The sequence below is a fragment of the Triplophysa dalaica genome, chromosome 24, assembly GCF_015846415.1.
Source record: "Triplophysa dalaica isolate WHDGS20190420 chromosome 24, ASM1584641v1, whole genome shotgun sequence".
In the NCBI taxonomy this organism is placed as follows: Eukaryota; Metazoa; Chordata; class Actinopteri; order Cypriniformes; family Nemacheilidae; genus Triplophysa; species Triplophysa dalaica.
Window position 1 is genome coordinate 3220205 of NC_079565.1, and position 24671 is coordinate 3244875.

At 34.4% G+C, this 24671-nt stretch overlaps 1 protein-coding gene across 4 annotated transcripts; it reads left to right on the forward strand.

Moving 5' to 3' along the window:
* The first annotated feature begins 1289 nt into the window (after positions 1-1289).
* Positions 1290-17049, forward strand: LOC130413941 (uncharacterized). 4 transcript variants are annotated; one of them, XM_056739493.1, is made up of 14 exons: positions 1292-1621; positions 1894-2018; positions 2148-2308; positions 2773-3188; positions 3531-3601; positions 3866-4073; positions 5367-6071; positions 7073-7771; positions 9968-10666; positions 11662-12360; positions 13180-13830; positions 14301-14366; positions 15297-15464; positions 15886-17049. In XM_056739493.1, the coding sequence occupies exons 6-14, from the start codon at positions 4061-4063 to the stop codon at positions 16080-16082; spliced, it is 3897 nt and encodes a 1298-aa protein (XP_056595471.1). In that variant the 5' UTR covers positions 1292-1621; positions 1894-2018; positions 2148-2308; positions 2773-3188; positions 3531-3601; positions 3866-4060; the 3' UTR covers positions 16083-17049. The 4 variants fall into 4 exon arrangements, with proteins under 4 accessions (XP_056595472.1, XP_056595471.1, XP_056595469.1 ...); XM_056739491.1 differs by having other exon boundaries at positions 2773-3601; XM_056739494.1 differs by having other exon boundaries at positions 1290-1621; positions 2773-4073; positions 13180-13803.
* Positions 17050-24671: the final 7622 nt, after the last annotated feature.

Genomic DNA, 24671 nt, shown 5'->3' on the forward strand with positions numbered 1-24671 from the left:
CTGAACCGCCCAGGGAGCACAAGTTCATTCACTAGTTTAGCGATGTGCTTCTGTGGAGGGAAAAGCGCGCTTTGCACGGGTGCAAAATAGGAATGACGCATGCGTCGGTGTACAAAGTCAATTGCGCTGGGTGCAAGATAGGGCCCAAAGGATAATTTTCAAAGAACAGGTGAAGGTTATGAAACAAGAATACGAGATGGCGGGAATCACCGACGAGACACGATAAAGCACATGGCAAATCAAATCAATAAACAAAGCCATGACTTTCTCACACAAAACCCTAAGGCTATGCCATGACTCCAATGCAAGACAAGAATAAACATGACATGATAGCTGAATCATGACACTGCTTTATGTGAGATAGCGTTGTACTTCATAAAAGAAGCCCTTTAGAAATTGTTGAGGTTGCATCTATAAGGACTCATATAAAACCAAATTATAAACTAAATCCAACCATGGATTTTATTTAATTGTGAAATGAGTCTGCAAAACCGCAATCTCATGCCCAAATGTCTCAACACACTGGCAGAATGGTCATTTATATTACAGGTTCTCAAACTTACGTCATAAGTAGGATCACGCAAAGCTGCTTGCTTTAGAGGTGCATTAAGTAAGTTTATTCCAGCATAACATTTAGACGTGTATAGTTCAGACGTTTATTACTTGCACGTTGGATGTGCAAGTAGGTGCGTTTACAATAGGTATCAAGAGGAATAATATAAACAAGTATACCATAGTTGTGTAGCCATATAATTAGGTATTTTGATATTGCAATTCAAATTATTCATTAAAAATGTAAGTCACTTTGGATAAAAGCGTCTGCCAAATGCATAAATGTAAATGTTGTAGAAACAACAGCGTGTCAGGTTAGAGAATGTTTAAGGGACTTTTGAATCTGTCAGCTTTGGTTTTATATTATAATAGCTAATAAACTGCAAGATATTGTAAAACGTTGAAATTTACCTGACCATAATTTTGACCATGTGAGTTTTTGTTGTTATTGTTACTTTTTTTCTACTTATTAACCAGATCAATGGTCTTTCTAAACTGTTGTTTCAAAGCTGTTACGATCAACTAACAGTCAAATTCCACCTTCATTTCTCATGACATAATAAAATACTGTACACCTGTTACATGTTCGTTGTCATGCTTACATCAAACCTGTCTTTGTAGTGTAATTTGAAACCCACTAGACATTGATCTGTATAGAACATAAAAGATTCTTGGCAGAATATTAAGGCTTGTCCGGATCAAATGAAAGTAAGTGGTCACAGGAGCCATTACGCTCCAAAAGTGCTTAGCAGCAGTGTAAACAAAAGCCATGAATGTAGTTATTCACTGAACTCACACAGTTCTCAGATGTCATTTGATTCATGATGAACGCAAGGACAGATATACTGGTGGCAGATGTTGATGGCTCCAGGCTGTGTTCCAGTATTTGTAAGATTGATAATAACCTTCATGCTGGGACTCTATTGTGAAAGAAGTAAAATGGACTAGTAAGTTTATTCTTTTCAAGAGGACACGGTGACACAAAATATTAGCTGTCATTTTAAAAAGGACGAAGAGATTTTCCAGGAGGAGGAGAGAAGAGAAAATGTTGGAGCAAGTTCAGAGACGAGTGAGTGAATTGTGAATCATTCTTGTTTCATTAAAGTCCCACTGAAGTCTCTTGTAATGCACAGCATTTGTGTATGTGTTGACATCATTATAAAGGAAACAGGAATTTATTTTAAGACATCAAGGAATTGTTTGCTTTGCAGTCTGGGAACCCCATCTGCCTAACTCTTTAAAAATCTTCTTTCTTGATTATTGTTACCAGTGAGTGAGGATCAGATGTTGGACAATCTCTCTCTTTCTCTCTTTCTCTCTCTTTCTCTCTCTCTCTCTTAGAAGTTCTGGTTATGGTTCATTCAGATCACGAGCAGGAGCAGAAAACACCAGAGACTCCAAAGACTTACCCATCTACTTTAGAGATAGATTAAGTAATAACAGCAGGGAAATACATCAACACTTTAGTGAGTATCTTCTTTCAATATATGATTTTTTATTTAAAAATAAGAAGAATAGGGATTACAAAGGATTTCTATTGCCATTCATTGCCATGTCAGAACGTCTGTGTCGCTGTTGTGTGACTTCTCCTATAGGACGCTTGGGACTAAAGTCTGACACAAAACACTGATTGTTATATTGTGTGCGCACAAAAGGCATAGATAAAGGCAACTTTCAGACAAAGAAACACAAAACTGATAAATGCAAATGTAGAACATGACAGAATGGAAGCATAAGATGTAAAACATGGACTCTGGTAAGTCTTTATAGTTTTAAATGTAAACTCTTTACAGGTTTATAGACCACGGAATAAATCCTCTTCTCTTTATCGATCTATAGTTTTGATTTCTCCACTTTGTTTTCCAACCAACCTCAGTCTGTCATTTGCTTCATAAGAGTGTCCAGCCACACCCACTAACATGTTGTGTAATGTAGATTATGTAATAATATAACTTTATTTCTAAAGCCGTGACTCTTGCTTTTATGGCTTGCAAAGCCTGATTAATGTGTTTTTGTTTTCTATGTTTAACTAATGATGGACTTGTTTGTGTAGTAAAAGAAACTAAGAGGATTGTGTGTTCGATATTCAGTCAAAAATATTCACAAATCAAACAAGCTACAAAGTGGTTTTAGTTACATGTTGAATTGCTTATTGATTTACACAGTGTTAAAGTACTGTCTTATTTGATACAAGTGACTTAAGTTATTATTTTTGTATAGGAGTGTACACATTCAATGCACCATCAACAGTGTCATTCATATCATTCTCATGAGTGTATGTCCTTGCAAGAGTAAGTATCTCTCTTAAAATATCTGGAAATGCTTTGGTATCAAAATATACTGTAGGCCCATTAACACTGTACAGTAAGAGACTATTTGAAAACCTTAGTTAACATGAACTCAAAATAAAGTCTACAGCATTTATTAATAAGGCAGGTCCATGAAAATGTCTACTTGGACTACTGCTCTTATATTTCTACATACATATTTGAAGTTGTTTGCAACTTTGTTTTGCATAACTTTATTTAGTTTATGCTCTTTTTTTGTTTCCTCAGAATTTAATCTCTGTGTTTTTCCCTGTCACATGGTCACATGGTTCTAAACTTGAGTTTCCAGTTGTGCTGACAATCTTTCCAGTAAACAACTTTAGAATCTTGACGCCTCATGTGCTCTGACGCATTTTGATGAACTGAAAGTAAAAACTGCAAAATCTATTATTACTCTAAAACTTAATTTTTAGAGTAATAATACTCTAAAAATTAATGTGTTTTTGTTTTCTATGTTTAACTAATGATGGACTTGTTTGTGTAGTAAAAGAAACTAAGAGGATTGTGTGTTCGATATTCAGTCAAAAATATTCACAAATCAAACAAGCTACAAAGTGGTTTTAGTTACATGTTGAATTGCTTATTGATTTACACAGTGTTAAAGTACTGTCTTATTTGATACAAGTGACTTAAGTTATTATTTTTGTATAGGAGTGTACACATTCAATGCACCATCAACAGTGTCATTCATATCATTCTCATGAGTGTATGTCCTTGCAAGAGTAAGTATCTCTCTTAAAATATCTGGAAATGCTTTGGTATCAAAATATACTGTAGGCCCATTAACACTGTACAGTAAGAGACTATTTGAAAACCTTAGTTAACATGAACTCAAAATAAAGTCTACAGCATTTATTAATAAGGCAGGTCCATGAAAATGTCTACTTGGACTACTGCTCTTATATTTCTACATACATATTTGAAGTTGTTTGCAACTTTGTTTTGCATAACTTTATTTAGTTTATGCTCTTTTTTTGTTTCCTCAGAATTTAATCTCTGTGTTTTTCCCTGTCACATGGTCACATGGTTCTAAACTTGAGTTTCCAGTTGTGCTGACAATCTTTCCAGTAAACAACTTTAGAATCTTGACGCCTCATGTGCTCTGACGCATTTTGATGAACTGAAAGTAAAAACTGCAAAATCTATTATTACTCTAAAACTTCAAACAAGACAAGACAGAAATGGACTCAGATGGTAAGAATTCACTTTCTAAAGTTATTTATTTCAAGTATTAATTCAAGATTTCTGTTTTTACTTTAGTAGTCTGCTGCTGATCGACACACAAAATTAAACCATTTATATTAAGACAAATTGAGGATTACAATTTGTGGTTAGTTTACAGGCTTTCACAATAATTTGTTTCCTAACCTTAAGTATCACCTTTAAAAACGAGTTATTATTGTTATAGTGTTAATAATAGAGTTATAGTGATCGACTTAATGTTCAATTAACTTGCAGTGATCAGCGTTGTTGTTATTTTATTATCTCGGTTATTAATCTGATCATGTTGCTTTGTCATGACTTTCTTTTGAACATAAGCTTTCTGTTGAAGATGACATTCCTGTATTCAGTTTTCTGTAAATTAAAACTGAAAATTAAGTTTACCATTTAGTATTTTACTTCGTTTTTCATTTCCTTGAAAGATGGACAAATAAAGCTTTTGATGTTTACAGGTGTGTCTACACGTTTATGACTCTCCTGTAAACATTAGAAGTTTTACAGTATGTGTAAATGGTAAAACCTTATTTCAGGTTTTAATTTCTAAGGAAACAATATATTGCGTTTGAATGCAATTTCACTCCTAATAAGGACACAACGAGCGAATGAATGAAAAAAAACGCAAATAATAAAAATTGTCCGTAGGGTGTGAGTGCGTGAGTACGTGAGTGAGTGAATGAGTGAGTGTGTGTGCCCTGCGATGGGTTGGCACTCCATCCAGGGTGTATCCTGCCTTGATGCCCGATTACTCCTGAGATAGGCACAGGCTCCCGTGACCCGAGGTAGTTCGGATAAGCGGTAGAAAATGGAATGGAATATAACATAATAGATGTAATTGCCAAATGCATTAATGTAAATTTAAATACAATTTACAATTTATAAACAGAAAAGAGCAAATGTCATGGAATCTTGTAAAATGAGGTTTATTAGTTGCGTATGTTTTTCATTTGTCACAGCTCTTAGGTGCAGCAGGTCTGTCATGGATGCAAATGCAAATTAACATAAAAATGTCAGATGTCATAATGTAACAGACTTCATGTTTTGTTGATTTTTGACACTCAAAAAGATGTGAATTATGAGATGATGAAATGCAGTTTTATGCTTTGGAATTTAAACTTTTATATTATTTTACATTAAACCATGTTGTTCTCTGATCCTTCTTAGTCTGGACACTGTATTTTATTCTTTAATGTTTTTTTTTTCAAGCAGGTGAAAGAACAGTTATAGCAAGTTTTAATATGTTGGGTGTGTTTTGTGTTTTTATTGCAGGTGACACTGAGGAGCTCTCAGAGTTGAGGATTGTGTTAATGGGGTGTAAAGGAGATGGAAAGAGTTCATCAGGAAACATCATCCTGAACAGAGAAGAGTTTGACCTGAAGACAACTGCTCAGTGTGTGAAGAGACAGAGAGAAGTAGCAGACAGACACATCACTGTCATAGAAGCTCCAGGATGGTGGAGTACTGTACCTGTTGATCAGTGCTCTGAGTTACTGAAACAAGAGATTTTACTCAGTGTGTCTCTGTGTCCTCCAGGACCTCATGTTGTTCTACTGGTTATGCTTGTGGACAATAGATTTAAAGATGCTGAGAGAAAAGTATTTCAGGGGTATGTGGATCTTCTCGGTGAGAGAGTCTGGAGTCACACTATAGTGCTCTTCACTCATGGAGACTTTCTAGGAGACACATCTATAGAGCAACACATTGAGAGTGAAGGAGAGGATCTCCAGTGGCTGGTGGAGAAATGTGGGAACAGATATCATGTTCTCAACAATAAGAACAGAAGTGATGACACTCAGATCAAAGATCTGCTGGAGAAGATACAAGAGACAGTGAAACAAAACAACGGCTGCCATTTTGAAATAGACAGAAAGATTTTACAGGAGCTGGAGAAGAAAAGAAGAGCAGAGGAAGAGAGAGCAGAAGAACGAGTGAAGAGGATGAAGAAACAGAGAGAGATGATCAGATCACAGATGAGTGAGTAAACATCACAGATCTAAACACTGAGAACATTCAGCTGACTGAACATGAAAACAACATCACACTTAGTAGTACTGTTAGACTTCATCATGTCTGTTGTTTCAGACTCTACAGATCTTCTGGTTTATTTTAAAACCGATCAAAATACAGTATTCTAGAGATACCTGTAATAATTGGGTTTAATGATTATGATTCTTTAGTTGTATCTCAATAGATCACAGGTACAGTAGGTCTGTCATACAGTTTCTGATGTAACTAAGTTTATCACTTGTTGATTTAAGAAGTTTTTGCTGCTCATATACAAATGCATTGTTGTGATGAGTTATAAGAGTATAAGAATGTTCAATGGAATTTAATATTAAAACTGACAGCGGTGTTTGGCAGAATAATGCTGAATAGAAGGCAGTAAAATTGTAAAAACTTTTTAAGACTAAAGAAAATGGAAGCAAATTGTTGTATGTGCTGAAATGGTTTTTAATTTCTTGTATGTTTTATAGTTATTATACAGTAAGTGTACATTCCATCAACTAATATAATGTAAATATATCCGCATAGAAACACTAAAATCTGCCATTTTTCACAATTTAATGTACAGTTAACCCCTACAACGTGCAAAATAGACGATCATATAATGAATCAAAGATCATCACAAGTGACATTTATATTAAACTCTCTAATACTTCGATATGGTGCACATTGTCATAGACAAATACAAAACACCACCAGAGTAACACATAATAAATTACAGTAATATTTAATAAAATACAATGTAATGTAAAACACCCAATATACATAAACAATAACAAACATGAACATTTTTTTACAAAAATTAAATATTTAAGTCAAGGTGACGTTTGAATTTTGTTAAAATTATGCTTTTTAAAAACATAGGTGTATTACCTTGTTGTGCATGTACTGTCTTGTTCAAATGTATTATAATCTCCACAGTAAAGTATATGGTTATTCATATTTTTACATGTTTTGTGTATTTGTTACAGGTGAGAAGCTCTCAGATTTGAGGATTTTGTTAATGGGGTCTAGAGGAGCTGGAAAGAGTTCATCAGGAAACATCATCCTGAACAGAGAAGAGTTTGACCTGAAGACAACTGATCAGTGTGTGAAGAGACAGAGAGAAGTAGCAGACAGACGCATCACTGTCATAGAAGCTCCAGGATGGTGGATTGATGAACCTGTAGATCAGAGCTCAGAGTTACTGAAACAAGAGATTTTACTCAGTGTGTCTCTGTGTCCTCCAGGACCTCATGTTGTTCTACTGGTTATACGTGCAGACATTATATTTAAAGAGGATGAGAGAAAAGTATTTCAGGGGTATGTGGATCTTCTCAGTGAGAGAGTCTGGAGTCACACTATAGTACTTTTCACTCATGGAGAATTTCTAGGAGACACATCTATAGAGCAACACATTGAGAGTGAAGGAGAGGATCTCCAGTGGCTGGTGGAGAAATGTGGGAACAGATATCATGTTCTCAACAATAAGAACAGAAGTGATGACACTCAGATCAAAGATCTGCTGGAGAAGATAGAAGAGACAGTGACACAAAACAACGGCTGCCATTTTGAAATAGACAGAAAGATTTTACAGGAGCTGGAGGAGAGAAGAAGAGCAGAGGAAGAGAGAGCAGAAGAACGAGTGAGGAGGATGAAGGAACAGAGAGAGATGATCAGATCACAGATGAGTGAGTAAACATCACAGATCTAAACACTGAGAACATTCAGCTGACTGAACATGAAAACAACAAAAACACTCCTTTTCTCTTGTATCTAAGTTTATTACTTGATGAAGAAGAATTTGCTGCTCATATACAAATGCATTGTTGTCATGAGTTGTAAGGGTTTAAGAATGTTTACTGGAATTTAACAGTCCCTGCAGGATTTTGCGATCGCATAATTAAATGCATAATCAAACAAACTCCGAAAAATTTGTGAAAACTTGCAAAATTTAAAGATTGTCGCAGATTTTTGCATAATTTGACCAAAGACACGTCATGTGACGTCCTCACATTGCACATTCGGTCTAAACCTGCTCCAAAAGTCAAGCAGAGAGATACTATAGAAGGGAGATTGAAGGGTCTGTAACACTTCAAATTTGCCAACATCATCCATTGCCATTTATTAAAAAATATTGCCTCTGGTATCCTTTCCTTCGTTCTGTTGAAGGCGGTAGCATTAGCCGTTACGCTTTTTTGGCCACAAGTCAGCCTTACTGATGTGTGTTTCACGTTCTTAAACAACACACCTGGAAACAACATATGTAAACATCATGTTTATTTTGGTGTCAATGAACATTCATCACAATCAACTAAACGCTGATTTCTTAAAAGTATGCAAGGTTCATGGCATAAACTTATTGCATAGACATTTCCACGACTATAAACATGACAATGCATAAACGATATGTGATTGGTTGCTTGGCTTGACCTGCAGTCAAAATGGCCTTTAGGGCGGGCCTTAAACTTAAAGCGGCCAAGGTTTCCAGACCCTCTGTCAAGGCCGAGACTCGAACCCAGATCTCCAGTGTTGAACGCGAGAACTTCGTCCTGTTGCAATCCCAAAGCGAAAAGGACAGACAGTGGCTTGAGTTAAATAAAAATTATTTTAATAAAATCCCAGACAGCAACTTAATCCACTAGGCAAAATTTTTATATTTAGTAATCCAAAATAAGATATTCCTCAAGATAGAAACAGGAACAGTAAAAAGGTAACAAAAACAACTCAGTAGAGGCTGAGCAAAAATAATATTCTCTGTAGAAATCAAAATGTAATCAAACTGGGACACATAAACTATGAGAGACTAGTGACAACAAAAGTGACTGTCTACAACAACGTTAAAGACCAAGCGACGTGACATGGAACAAAGAACAACGTAAATACACAGGGGTCAATGAGGCACATGTGAAAAACAATGACACTTACAAGAAATAACAGGTGGAAACAATGACAACTAGTGGTTCAAAACAAGAAACAATTGTCCAGAATCCTGACACCTTCTGTATGAATCTGATGCATGCCTCTTAATCAAAAGTAATGAATAAATCATGTTTTCAAAGGTGCAAGTTTTAATAGAAGAACCCTATTAGCCAATTCAAGTAGATATTTTTATCTTTTTCCATAAACCCCCCCAGCAATTTTGATCTCAAAATTTTAATAAAGCCGCTGAAAAGTTAAGCATTTTTGGCCTGAGAAAAATACAAAAAATCTCTGCAAAAACCTGTGGGGACTGATTCAATATTACAACTGAGAGCGGTGTTTGGCAGAATAATGCTGAATAAAAGGAAAGTCAAAATGTTAAAACAAATTATGACTAAAGATAATGGTGACAAAGTTGTATGTGTGCTGAAATCACATTTCAAGTCTTGTGTGTTTTATATTTCTTATACAGTAGGTGTATATTTCATCAACTAATATAATGTAAATATATCAGCATAGAAACACTAAAATCTGCCTTTTTTTCACCATTGAATGTACAGTTAACCCTATAATACAACGTGTAAAATAGACGATCATATAATGAATCAAAGATCATCACAAGTGACATTTATATTTAACTCTCTAATACTCGATATGGTGCACAATGTCATAGACAAATACAAAACACCACCAGAGTAACACATAATACATTACAGTAATACTTAACAAAATACAATGTAAAGTAAAACACCCTAATATACATAAACAAAAACAAACCTGATTTTTTTTATAAATATTAAATGTGTAAGTCGAGGTGACTTTTGAATTTTGTTAAAATTACGTTTTTTAAAAGCATAGATGTATTTCCTTGTTGTGCATGTACTGTCTTGTGCAAACATATGATAATCTCCACTGTAAAGTATATGGTTATTCATATTTTTGAGTGTTTTGTGTATTTGTTACAGGTGAGGAGCTCTCAGAGTTGAGGATTGTGTTAATGGGGTCTAGAGGAGCTGGAAAGAGTTCAGCAGGAAACATCATCCTGAACACAGAAGAGTTTGACTTGAAGAGAACTGCTCAGTGTGTGAAGAGACAGAGAGAAGTAGCAGACAGACACATCACTGTCATAGAAGCTCCAGGATGGTGGATTAATGTTCCTGTAAAAAAGAGCTCTGAGTTACTGAAACAAGAGATTTTACTCAGTGTGTCTCTGTGTCCTCCAGGACCTCATGTTGTTCTACTGGTTATACATGTTGACAGTAAATTTCAAGAGGACAAGAGGAAAGTATTTCAGGGGTATGTGGATCTTCTCAGTGAGAGAGTCTGGAGTCACACTATAGTGCTCTTCACTCATGGAGACTTTCTAGGAGACACATCTATAGAGCAACACATTGAGAGTGAAGGAGAGGATCTCCAGTGGCTGGTGGAGAAATGTGGGAACAGATATCATGTTCTCAACAATAAGAACAGAAGTGATGACACTCAGATCAAAGATCTGCTGGAGAAGATACAAGAGACAGTCACACAAAACAACGGCTGCCATTTTGAAATAGACAGAAAGATTTTACAGGAGCTGGAGGAGAAAAGAAGAGCAGAGGAAGAGAGAGCAGAAGAACGAGTGAAGAGGATGAAGAAACAGAGAGAGATGATCAGATCACAGATGAGTGAGTAAACATCACAGATCTAAACACTGAGAACATTCAGCTGACTGAACATGAAAACAACATCACACTTAGTAGTACTGTTAGACTTCATCATGTCTGTTATTTCAGACTCTACAGATCTTCTGGTTTATTTTAAAACCGATCAAAATACAGTATTCTAGAGATACCTGTAATAATTGGGTTTAATGATTATGATTCTTTAGTTGTATCTCAATAGATCACAGGTACAGTAGGTCTGTCATACAGTTTCTGATGTAACTAAGTTTATTTTTTGTTGATTAAAGAAGTTTTTGCTGCTCATATACAAATGCATTGTTGTGATGAGTTATAAGAGTATAAGAATGTTCACTGGAATTTAATATTAAAACTGACAGCGGTGTTTGGCAGAATAATTCTGAATAAAAGGCAGTAAATAATGTAATAACTTTTTAAGACTAAAGTAAATGGAAGCAAAGTTTTATGTGTGCTGAAATGGCATTTCAATTCTTGTGTGTTTTATAGTTCTTATACAGTAAGTGTGTATTTCATTAACTAATATAATGTAAATATATCAGCATAGAAACACTAAAATCTGCCTTTTTTTCACCATTGAATGTACAGTTAACCCCTATAATACAACGTGTAAAATAGTCGATCATATAATGAATCAAAGATCATCACAAGTGGCATTTATATTAAACTCTCTAATACTTAGAGATGGTGCACAATGTCATAGACAAATACAAAACACCACCTGAATACATTACAGTAATACTCAAAAAAATACAATGTAATGTAAAACACCCTAATATACATAAACAACAACAAACATGATTTTTTTCGGATATTAAATGTGTAAGTCAAGATGACATTTGAATTTCATTAAAATTATGCTTTTTAAAAACATAGATGTATTACCTTGTTGTACATGTACTGTCTTGTTCAAACGTATGATAATCTCCACTATAAAGTATATGGTAATTCATATTTTTACATGTTTTGTGTATTTGTTACAGGTGAGGAGCTCTCAGAGTTGAGGATTGTGTTAATGGGGGGCAAGGGAGGTGGGAAGAGTTCAGCAGGAAACATCATCCTGAACATAGAAGAGTTTGACCTGAAGACAACTGCTCAGTGTGTGAAGAGACAGAGAGAAGTAGCAGACAGACGCATCACTGTCATAGAAGCTCCAGGATGGTGGAAGAATGTTCCTGTAGATCAGAGCTCAGAGCTAATGAAACAAGAGATTTTACTCAGTGTGTCTCTGTGTCCTCCAGGACCTCATGTTGTTCTACTGGTTGTATCTGCGGACATTAAACATGCAGATACTGATAGAAAAGTATTTCAGGGGTATGTGGATCTTCTCGGTGAGAGAGTCTGGAGTCACACTATAGTGCTCTTCACTCATGGAGACTTTCTAGGAGACACATCTATAGAGCAACACATTGAGAGTGAAGGAGAGGATCTCCAGTGGCTGGTGGAGAAATGTGGGAACAGATATCATGTTCTCAACAATAAGAACAGAATTGATGACACTCAGATCAAAGATCTGCTGGAGAAGATAGAAGAGACAGTGACACAAAACAACGGCTGCCATTTTGAAATAGACAGAAAGATTTTACAGGAGCTGGAGGAGAAAAGAAGAGCAGAGGAAGAGAGAGCAGAAGAACGAGTGAAGAGGATGAAGAAACAGAGAGAGATGATCAGATCACAGATGAGTGAGTAAACATCACAAATCTAAACTGAACATGAAAACAACATCACACTAAAATCTGATGTATCTAAGTTTATTACTTGTTGATTTGAGAAGCGTTTGCTGCTCATATACAAATGCATTGTTGTCATGAGTTATAAGAGTATAAGAATGTTCACTGGAATTTAATATTAAAACTGACAGCGTGGTTTGGCAGAATGATTCTGAATAAAAGAGAGTAAAAATGTAAAAGCTTTTTAAGACTAAAGTAAATGGAAGCAAAGTTTTATGTGTGCTAAATGGCATTTCAATTATTGTGTGTTTTATTTTTCTTATACAGTAAGTGTATATGTCATTAACTAATATAATGTAAATATATCAGCATAGAAACACTCAAATCTGCCTTTTTTAACCATTGAATGTACAGTTAACCCTTATAATACAACGTCTAAAATAGTCAATCATATAATAAATCAATGATCATCACAAGTGGCATTTATGTTAAACTCTCTAATACTTCGAGATGGTGCACAATGTCATAGACAAATACAAAACACCACCAGAGTAACACATAATACATAACAGTAATACTTAACAAAATACAATGTAAAGTAAAACACCCTAATATACATAAACAATTACAAACATGAATAGAAATATATATTTGACAAATATTAAATGTTTAAGTCAAGGTGACGTTTGAATTTTGTTAAAATTATGCTTTTTAAAAACAAAGATGTATTACCTTGTTGTACATGTACTGTCTTGTTCAAAACGTATGATAATCTTCACTGTAAAGTATACGGTAATTCATATTTTTACATGTTTTGTGTATTTGTTACAGGTGAGAAGCTCTCAGATTTGAGGATTGTGTTAATGGGGTGTAGAAGAGATGGAAAGAGTTCATCAGGAAACATTATCCTGAACAGAGAAGAGTTTGACCTGAAGAGAACTGATCAGTGTGTGAAGAGACAGAGAGAAGTAGCAGACAGACACATCACTGTCATAGAAGCTCCAGGATGGTGGATTGATGAACCTGTAGAAGAGAGCCCTGAGTTACTGAAACAAGAGATTTTACTCAGTGTGTCTCTGTGTCCTCCAGGACCTCATGTTGTTCTACTGGTTATACGTGTGGACTATAGATTTAAAGAAAATGAGAGAAAAGTATTTCAGGGGTATGTGGATCTTCTCAGTGAGAGAGTCTGGAGTCACACTATAGTGCTCTTCACTCATGGAGACTTTCTAGGAGACACATCTATAGAGCAACACATTGAGAGTGAAGGAGAGGATCTCCAGTGGCTGGTGGAGAAATGTGGGAACAGATATCATGTTCTCAACAATATGAACAGAAGTGATGACACTCAGATCAAAGATCTGCTGGAGAAGGTAGAAGAGACAGTCACACAAAACAACGGCTGCCATTTTGAACTTTTACAGAAGGTGAAGGAGAAGAGAAGAGCAGAGGAAGGTAGAGCAAGATCAAAAATAAGTATAGGTGAATCAATGATTATGTTTTCATGCGCATCAACAATCTAACTGCACGACAATGAGACATGGTTAAAACATTTAAGTAGCATTTACACACATGCCATACAAAAATAACACTACTTACTATATGTACATTTTGAGAGAAAACAATGCCACAGATGTTTTCAGTTAGCAGCTCCAATGTTGATTTTAGTCTAGGACTAGTTTTAAACCCACTATGGGAACCACCCCAAAGTCTTCTAAGTAAAGTATTGTGGATGGTCATCACGACGGGCAGCTGCCCAATTACTTCAGAATTTAGCATCTCTTATTTTCAGTAAATAACAAAGGTTAGGTTTATGTTCAGAACAATTGATCTTGTTTTTACAATGTTTACATAAAGTAATCTTAGTCAAGGAAAAAAACTTTAAAACAATGTAAAAAATATGGAACATGTTCTTGTACGATCTAACAATCTTTTGTGATTTCTATTTCCAGTGAGTGAGGATGAGGCGTCTGATACAGTCTCTTTAGAAAGTTTTGATAATGATTCTTTCAGATCAGGTACAGACAACATTTACATTTCTACATCATCACATTCACGCACTGTCCTCACAAGAACATGGTTCTCAAACTGGGGGCCCAAAGAGAGATTTTTTGCCATTTTCTGAAATATAGAAATTTATCATAAAGTACAAAACTTTACAGAAAGGGGGCCTCCAACAAAAAAGTTTGAGAACCACTGGTATTATTTTTTAATGTTCATATTACTCTTTACCCCTCAGTGAGAGCAGGGAGTTTGAAACTGAAAGCAGAAGTTTTATAAAAAGTCAGGTGCACTGCAAGGCTCTTAAAGGGGTCGCACACCGAAACCTGAAGCGCAGAGCCGCGTAGCTTTGCTCTATTGTTTGTAGAAATGAACATACGCCATTTGGCGCCTGGCAGTGGCACTCTGGTTAATACAAATGCACCACTGGTATAATTTAGCACTGAAATAGATGTTATGTGACTGAAATCATCTTCAATGTACACACTGACTTCACCATAAGCTGCAAGATGCATTTATCTGTTTGGGAATAAAGGAAAAACATCACATTAATACAGATAACTTCTCGATTCTAACACATTCATAAAAGAGTTGTCATAGACGCAACTCGGCACTTCCGCATTCGATGTACGACCGCTTTGAGAGTAAAGTTAAAGAAAACATATTTTAATTTTTTAAAAATTTATAATAAAATTTACATTAAGATTTTTTTTAGCAAGTCTTATTATATGGGATATTGATCAGAAAGAAATATATAAATATAAATTGTTCTCATGCTTTTTTTCTTGTTTCTAGTTAGAGATTTGAATATTCTGATATTTTTTAAATATTTTAATTTCATTAGACCTTAAAACATCTAAAAATCTAATCAATCAAAAAAGTTTTTCTTTAAATCTCTTAATATAAAATGTTCTCATGCTATGTAACAAGTTTTTCCTTATTTCTAGTAAGTGGAGAAAACATATCTGACACAGTCTCTCTGAGAAGTTCTGGTTATGGTTCATTCAGATCTCAATTAGACAACAGCTCAATTTGTGCATCATCACACTCTATAGACAGACCTACCAACTTTGGAAATGGATCAACATATAACAGGGTTATAGGACAACCATTTGGTAAGTATATTTTCTTAGTTATTAAAATACAGTGACCCCTCAAATATTTGAATATTCTGATATTTTCTTAATATTGGAATTTCATTAGATCTTAAAAAATCAAAAAATCGAATAATCCATAAAAATCTAAAATACGAACAGTAAAGGATTTCATTATTTACAGCACATTTCTTGTTTGATGGCACCTAATGTTTTTAAAACTTGAACTGATAATATATTATCTTACGCAGTGACATTTCAACTGTAGAAAACTGTTGTTTTTCATAATTTATTTGATGTTTTTCTAGAGACTGTATAGATAAAATTGATTAAAACTAAATAAGAAATTTATGCATTTTCACATACCTGTATATAAAAACATGACAGTATATTCTTCTAAAAATGAAAAATTAACCAAAATTCTCTTGATCTCTATTTTCAGTGAGTGAGGATAAGATGTCTGATGATGCCTCTCTGAGAAGTTCTGTTTCTGGGTCATTCAGATCTCGATCAGATGCAGACATGTTTGCATCATCACGCTCTACAGACAAACCTATCAGGTTTAAAAGCCGATCTGTAAACCCCACTTCTGAGTCTCTGGAACATTCAGGAAAGGAAGCTCAGAGAACTGATCCATGATCTCACAATTATTAAGAAGAGCCGAGCAGAATCATTGATCTGTAAAAATACTGGCAATGTGACATTAGTCATCAATTAAGTATACGACTTGTACATATTGTAAAAAGAAATCGAGTGTAACGTAACACTTTATTTTACCGTGCCTTTGTTACACATTACATGTATTGACTATACATTTTACATAATTACTTTCAGCCAACCTCACAGTAAGAACATGTAGTTCATTATTATTACTCAGTACTTAAATATATACAAAGTATTACATTATAACATGAGACACTTTAAATAAAGTATAAACTTGGTGTGAATTGCATTATTATATTCACATGATAAAATATGATTGAATTATGAAATGTGAAAAAATGCGAATTACTGTACAAAATATCAAAATTCAGTGTCAAGTGTCCATATAACAAGTGATAATGACATTGATTACAGAAATTTCTTATAATGTTACAAGTTGTACAATATGCAGTTATTATCATGTCTCTGTAAGTGGGGCTGGAGCATATACACTCATGATGTCATAAAAAATAAAGTCCTCTCTAAGGTTCAAGTGTCTAGGGGAAAGACAAGAACTATTGAAATCTCAATCAGTGTTATTGTTTGTGTATGGACACTTGAGGTGTTTGGTTCTTTAGGAATGAAGCCATTAAAGCATAGTTTTGAAAAATGTTGCCATACTAATGTTTAACGACATAAAATCATGTCTGATTATACAATGTTTACAGCCTTGTTTAATCTTTGAGCTTTAATTTAATATTTTATCAAGCAAGGAAATGCATAAGTTGAAATTTACCAGACTATAATTTTGATCATGTTTTCTTTTATTTTTATTGTTCATTTTTTTAACTTATTAACCAGATCAATGGACTTTCTAAACTGTTGTTTCAAATCTGTAACAATCAGCTGACTGTCAAATTCCACACTCCATTTTATATGATATAATAAAATACTGTACACTTGATATGTGTTCATTGTTGTATAAATCAAACCTGTCTTTGTAGTGTCATTTAAAACCCACTAGACATTGATTTGTATAGAACATAAAAGGTGCTTGGCAGAATATAAAGGCTTGTCTGGATAAAATGAAAGTAGGTGGTCACAGGAGCCATAAGGCTACAAAAGTGCTTAACAAGACTGTAAACAAAAGCCATGAATCCAGTTATTGACAACAGCTAAATTTTTGGATCATGTTCTAGTAATTCCAGAGAGTTATCTACCTTTGAAGATGGATCTGTACCCGAGTCTGACGAACATTCAGGAATTGAAAGAACAAATAAAATAGCCAAGGTCTTCAAATAATATCAGGATATTGCTAACAATATTAACCAGAGAAAAAATAAAATGTGATTTATCATAAAGAACAAAAAACATTATTCGGACAGAATTCGGCAGAAGGATTTCAAACAAAATTACTTCGTCAGTGTTTTGGTAAAAATGTAAAGTCCAGAGCTGCAAGTATTTTAATATCATGGGGGCTTTATTTGGTAGTAGACATCACTAAACCACAGTTACTCACAGAAGGTAGAACAGAAAAAGTTGTGTATACATCATGTGTCCTTGCTTTACAAACACCTGGATGTGCAGGAGTGCAGTGCAATTGATTGAATACCAAGTAAATGATGCACTCTAGTGCAAAATCGCAAAACATTAAGAGCATTAGCTAAGAATTCCACTAATTGGCAAAACATACTGTAACTTTATAACACAACAACAACAGCAATTTTATTCACTGTATGGGTTAAAAGCAGTGGTATATTTCGGATATGGTTTACCATATCTGACAAACAGGTCACTTTCAAATAGGTCATATAGGTAACTTTCACTATTGACTAATGATAAATGTGTTTATATTTCATTGGTGTCCAAAAAGTGAACTCAGTTTCTTCCATTATACACAGCAAAAACTTATATGTTAACGTATTTTTCATATAATTATTTTAATTATGAGTGATATGGCCTTTGCACATCCGGGTTCTTAGTATTCCTCAACATCAAACATCTGAATTAAACTTTTGATCTTTGTATAGATTTTATTCGTCATGAAATGATTATTTTTCTACTGAAAACTGCCAAGGAGGTGAAATGTATTCAGTACCTGTAGCACGGTTTGTGGTTACACATTAAAATGGTAATTTGACGCGGCTAAAACAAATATTATTGTTTGCTTTAGATGTGATAAAATGTGTAAACACGATTTAAGGTTAAAAAACGCTGTATTTTCCACAAACCGTGCATGTTTGTGTCTCCTCTTTGCTCCACCTATCTGAAATGCGCTGATGTTTTACAATTCTCATCGCTCTGAAAAGCGAGGTGTGCAATGATTGGCCAGTTCACTAATGCGTAGTGATTGGTCGAATACTGCATGGAAAAGTAAGGCCTCTTACCATATTCGGAACATCTGGTTCCAACGAAACTGTTCTGACAGGTACGTCTACCTTACTTACGTATACATTTTGGTGGTCTTAGTCAAATCATGTTACGAACGGACGTAGATTCGCCGGGGTGTGGTTACACGAGACGTTTCAGGCAGGTATGGGTGAGCATTTGCTTCTAGATAAAAACTTACATTTTTACGTGTCTAATACCTGCATGGGCAACTTATAACACACCAAAGACAAAGAAAAACACGTATTTCCGGGGAATAACCCCTTCTAGAAAATCTAGATTTGACTTTACCTTAAGATATATTTTGGGCAACTTTCAGACAAAGAAAGTAGAAAACTGATGATATCAAATGTAGAGAATGACAGAAGTAAAGCTTAGTGTCAGGATTCTGTCCTTTCTATTCCAAGTTTCCGTGCCTTGTGGACAGGGTCGACTCGGACAGTATCTTGACTTGTGTTTGTTTCCTCTTGTGTGGAGACACGTGGTGGTTTGTATTTGACATTTTGCCGCGTGTCCTTACTGTCTTTCGTTTAGCTCCGCCCCTTGTTTCTCCGTTCAGCTCTACATTAGTGTTCATCCCTCTCACCTGTCCTGCCAGCATCCTGCCGGTTCCCATCATGTTGAGTCTTGTCACCTGCCCATCTCCATTCTATCTCCCATCGTTAACATTTACCTGTCTAGTATCTCTGTTTCCCTCACACCTTGTCGGTTCATTCCTTCCTGTCTCCCGTATCCAGTGTTTCCTGCCCGTGAGTCGTACTGTGTATTTCGTGTTTTGGATTACCCTTGCTCCCTTCGTGTTTGGACTATTATTATTATGTCTACCTCGTACCTTGTTTATTTTCCCATCGCGGGTTTTTGTTTTGTCCGTTAAATAAAGGATTTTTGTTAACCCTTCACCTGCGTTTGGGTTCTATCCAACAATCCTGACACTTAGGATATAACACATGAACCTTTAAGTCTTTACAGTTTCAAATGCAAACTCTGTTCAGGTTTATAAGCCAAGGAATAAATCCTCTTCTCTTTATCAATCTATAGTTTTGATTTCTCCACTTTGTTTTCCAACCAACCTCAGCCTGTCATGTGCTTCGTAGGAGTGTTAAGACACACCCACTAACATGTTGTGTAATGTAGTTTATGTAATACTATAACCTCATTTCTAAAGCCGTGCCTCTTGCTTTTATGGTTTGCAATGCCTGGTTAATGTGTTTTTGTTTTCTTTGTTTAACTAATGATGGACTTGTTTGTGCAGTAAAACAAACCAAGAGGATTTTGTGTTTGATATTCAGTCAAAAATATTCACAAATCAAACAAGCTACAATAGTGGTTTTAGTTACATTTTGGATTGCTTATTGATTTACACAGTGTAAAAGTACGGTCTTATTTGATAAAAATTAATTAAGTTATTATTTTGTATAGGAGTGTACACATTCAATGCACCATCAACAGTGTCGTTCATACCCTTCTCATGAGTGTATGTCATTGCAAGAGCAAGTATCTCTCTTAAAATATCTGGAAATGCTTTGGTGTCAAAATATACTGTAAGCCCATAAACACTGTACAGTAAGAGACTGTTTGATAACCTTAGTTAACATGAACTCAAAATAAATCCTACAGTATTTATTAATAAGCCAGACCAATGCAAATGTCTACATGGACTACTACTCTTATATTTCTACATACATATTTGAAGTTGTTTGCAATATATGCATTATTGAAACAACTTCAGACCAAATCTCATCATTTCTATCTTTACGCACTTTATGCTCCTTTTGTTTCATCGGAATTTAATCTCTGGGGGTTTTCCTGTCACACACTCACATGTTTCTAAACTCGTTCTTCCAGTTATGCTGACGATCTTTCCAGTAAAGACCTTAAGAATCTTGACGCCTCGATGTGCTCTGACGCATTTTAAGAACCAAAGACAAGACAAGACAGAAATGTACGCAGATGGTAAGAATAAACTTTCTTAAGTTATTTATTTCAAGTATTAATTCAAGATTTCTGTTTTTACTTTAATAGTCTTCTGCTGATCGACACAAAAGTAAACCATTTATATTAAAACTAATTGTGGAAGACAATTTGTTGTTAGTATACAGGCTTTCACAATATCATTTTTATTAAAATGCCTTTGGAAACAAGTTATAATTGTTATAGTGTTAATAACAGAGTACCTTGCAGTGATCAGTGTTGTTGTTATTTTCTATCTTGGTTATTAAACTGATCATGTTGCTTTGTCATGACTTTCTTTTTGGCAATGTGTTAGGGCTGACATTTCTGTATTCATTTTACTGTAAATACATTCAGCAATCAAATCTTTTTTTTTTAATAAGGTTTACCGTATAGTACATTTTACTTTGTTTTTCATTTCCTTGAAAGATGGACACATAAAGCTTCAAATGTTTACAGGTGTGTCTAAACGTTTGTGAAGCTTTACAGTATGTGTAAATTATAAACCTTATTTCAGGTTTTAATTTCTCAGGAATCAATATGTTGCGTTTGATTACAATTTCACTCCTAATAACGACACAACGAACAAATGAATAAAAAAAACTGCAAATGATAATATTATATATAACATGATAGATTAAAGTTTTGTTTACGAAAGCTTGCGCAAGATGACAAAGTGAAAGATGCAGCAGGTCTATTTGATTACAGTGGCCCTCAAAAATGTATTTAAATACTTAAATTATTTTCTAAATACTGTATATGAATTCCTAAGATAACAAAAGTTCAAACCATTTTTATCACAAGTTTCTTTGTTTTGCTTGTGTGTTTGTTCTTTTTGGGTAAATGTTAAAAAACACTCCTATATTATTCAGGATGCCTAAAACCAAATCTGATGTACAGTAAAAGGGCTGGTGTCATTAACCCAAGATCTCACTGGATCTTATTGTAGTCTGACATGTATAAAACTGTAAAAAGTCATAGTGAGACAGACAGGGTTTCATGTTTTCTTGTTTATTGTTTTCAGTGCGTAAGGATGAGATGTTTGATTCAGTCTCTCTGAGAAGTTCTGCTTATAGATCATTCAGATCTCGATCAGGTGCAGACAAAAGTTCAGTTTTTGCATCATCACGCTCTAAAGATTTACCTCTCTCATTTGCTGGTGGATCATACAACAAGAAATTTCAACAACCATTGAGTAAGTATATTTATTTTAATTATTTTACTACAGTGACCCAAAAATGTATTTTAATACTTAAACTGTTCAATGAATTTAGAGTATAACATTTAAAACAATTGATCTTATCAGTTTCTTTATGTTTTGCTTGTGTGTTTCTGCTCACTTGTGTGTAGTGCACATTTGGATGTATAGATTCTAACACTTTCATCATTTTAACATTGTATGGCAAATTCTTCCTGCCATAAGCACCAGAAAATATAGTCAACTCAGAAAAACTTTGTGAAGAGAGAATTTTGCTTTTCAGATTTTAGGCAACCTTAATTTTGTTTTATAAAAAGTGCATTTTTCACATTTTATTTAATTATTGCAATATAAGATAAATGTGTCACAGTCTTGCAGTGTAACTGCTCCTATACTATTCAGGATGCATAAAACCATTTAGTAAGTATCTTCATTATTTCCAGGGAGTGAGGATGAGATGTCTGATTCAGTCTCTCTTGGAAGTTCTGGATATGGATCATTCAGATCTCGATCAGGTTACAACAGTTCAATTTTTGCATCAACACGCTACAGTGACTCCAAAGATGAACCTACCAATTTTGTAGATGGGTCTGTACCCTCCACTCCTCAGTCTGTGGAACATTCACAAATCAAAACAACCAAGAACAAATTCAGGATCTTCAAATTATTAAAAGAACAGATGAAAGATATATGGATAATTGTCCCAAAGAAAACAAATAAATGAAATAATCTGCCACTGATTTAACACAAATTCTGTGAAAAATAAATTTCATTCTATTTAATAAACTCAAACCAAACTGATACAGGTAACTGACATCACTAAACCACAATTACACAGAGCAGAGAATACAGTGTGTGATCAAGGTCATTTACACGGATGACATTGTTGATATTGTGTACAGTAACATGTCATGTTTTATCATGTAAATGTAATAAGGAATCTATTTTTATGAACTAATCTCAATAAAAAAATCTTCAATAAATTGTTCAGTTAAACCATAATGATCAAAAATATATGGATTATATATTTTAAATGTTTCTAAATATTTTTGCCACTTGATACTCACTTTGATAATGCTTAGAATTAATATTCATATTCCTAACTAATGTAGTTGATGATTTTCTTTGTTTTTCTCTTTGGCATGTATTGTATTGTTTGCTTGCAAGTGTTTTTCCTTGAGCTTTTAAATTTATATTAACAGATAATGAACTGTATCAACTATTGTGAAACATTAGAAATTCACCTTTTACATTTAAAACATTAACATTACTTAACTTAATAACACGATAAGCACTTTCTATTTATGTACATATGTACATGAGGTGTGTATATTTCACTGACATGCAGTTTTAACTTTTTTTAGCATTTAACAGTGTAGCATAGGCGTTACTGTAAAACTCAAAGAAGCATTGAAGTATCAACGTGAAATATCAGCCTTTATCTATAAGAATCCCTTAGTCCTCAATTTAATCTCTTGGAAAAAAAATATATCAAATGTAACTAGCTAATATAATAATGCCCAACTTTGATCTTGATGTATTTTCCCAGGGCATTTGGTGTTCATTCATTTTCGTAATAGAAATGGATGATTTTAACAATCCTGAAACAAATGATGGTTTATGTTTATCAATTGGCTTTCTTTCAATCACTTGCATTTATTCCCAGTGTATTGACTTGATGGACTTGAACTTCATATACAGTGGTAAGCTAAATTAATGTTAAACTTTGGAATTCCTTGTTAGAAATGTTTTATTGTTAGATGAATTATATATCTTGATCTTCGTATATATATCTTTTCCGTCATAAATGTTATTCACAACCTTTTGCAAATTCTCTTTACGCCAATAAGAGGCTGCTCCTTCTATATTCGCACTTGTTTTGTGTAACTGGACTAAAGTAGACTACTAAAACTACTCAGACAAGTGAAATGGACTTTGGTAAGCTTTTTTTATTTTAATAGAAAGTCATCTGGTAATGCAAACGAATATGTGAAATGAATATAAGCTTTGACTTTATACTTTAATGACGTACATGCATGAAAGATATGTACATTAATACTTTTTTATTCTCGGTTACAAACGGCATAGTCACAACCTTATGCAAATAGTACAGCAGATAAGAATCGACTCAGCCTGTTTGAGTCCTTGTTTTGTGTTTCGCCATATGAGAGTAAAAACTGGAACTGAACTGTGAAATCTCAAGATGCCACTTAAAACAGGTGGGTCATTCCTGCGTTATGGACGTGACATTTTGCGTTATGGACGTGACACAAAAATGCTCAGAGAATTAATTTGTTACGATTATATTGAACCATCTATTTATATTTTACTGTTCACTTGTTGATAGAGTCTAAACATACAAAATTGTCAGTCTATGAAAAAATATATATTTAAAAAAAGGGAAATAAACATGAGTTACGGATGTGACAAAAAAATGACGCCATTTTTTCGAGACGATAAACTTTGTAGGATTTCTGTTAAATAAAATGTGCAATCCTGAAGCAAAAATACCTAATGAATGGAGAAGGGATGCCTCTTTATACAACATAAAATAGTTAATATATATTCAATTTCATGTGTCCATTTATGAGGAATATGGAGCGATATGGATGTGACAATCCTGAAATTTGAACTTACCTGACTATGAAAAATCATGCACTTAAAATAAAACAAATGCTTTACAAATTTGAAGAGAGATCTCACATTGGGTATTTGGACCACCAAATGTAAAATCTGTGCAGTTACCATAGTAAAAAAAATAATAATTTTTTCGGGGTACAGTTGACATTTTCAGGGAAATGACTCAAAATTGAGGTCTCGGACTTCTGAGAAGATCATCGGTGCTCCCCAGCCCACCATCCAAGAACTCTATACATCCAGAGTGAGGAAAAGGGCTCAGAAAATCACCCTGGACCTGTCACATCCAAGCCATCATCTCTTCACAATGCTGCCATCTGGTCGGCGCTACAGAGCACTGAGCACCAAAACAACCAGACACAAAAACAGCTTCTTCCCTCAGGCCATCTACCTCTTGAACAGTTAATTCATTT

Coding starts and splice junctions, on each gene's coding strand:
- LOC130413941 (XM_056739491.1), top strand. Junction 10,667..11,661: donor GATGATCAGATCACAGATGA/GTGAGTAAACAT, acceptor TATTTGTTACAG/GTGAGGAGCTCTCAGAGTTG. Junction 13,831..14,300: donor AAGATCAAAAATAAGTATAG/GTGAATCAATGA, acceptor TTCTATTTCCAG/TGAGTGAGGATGAGGCGTCT.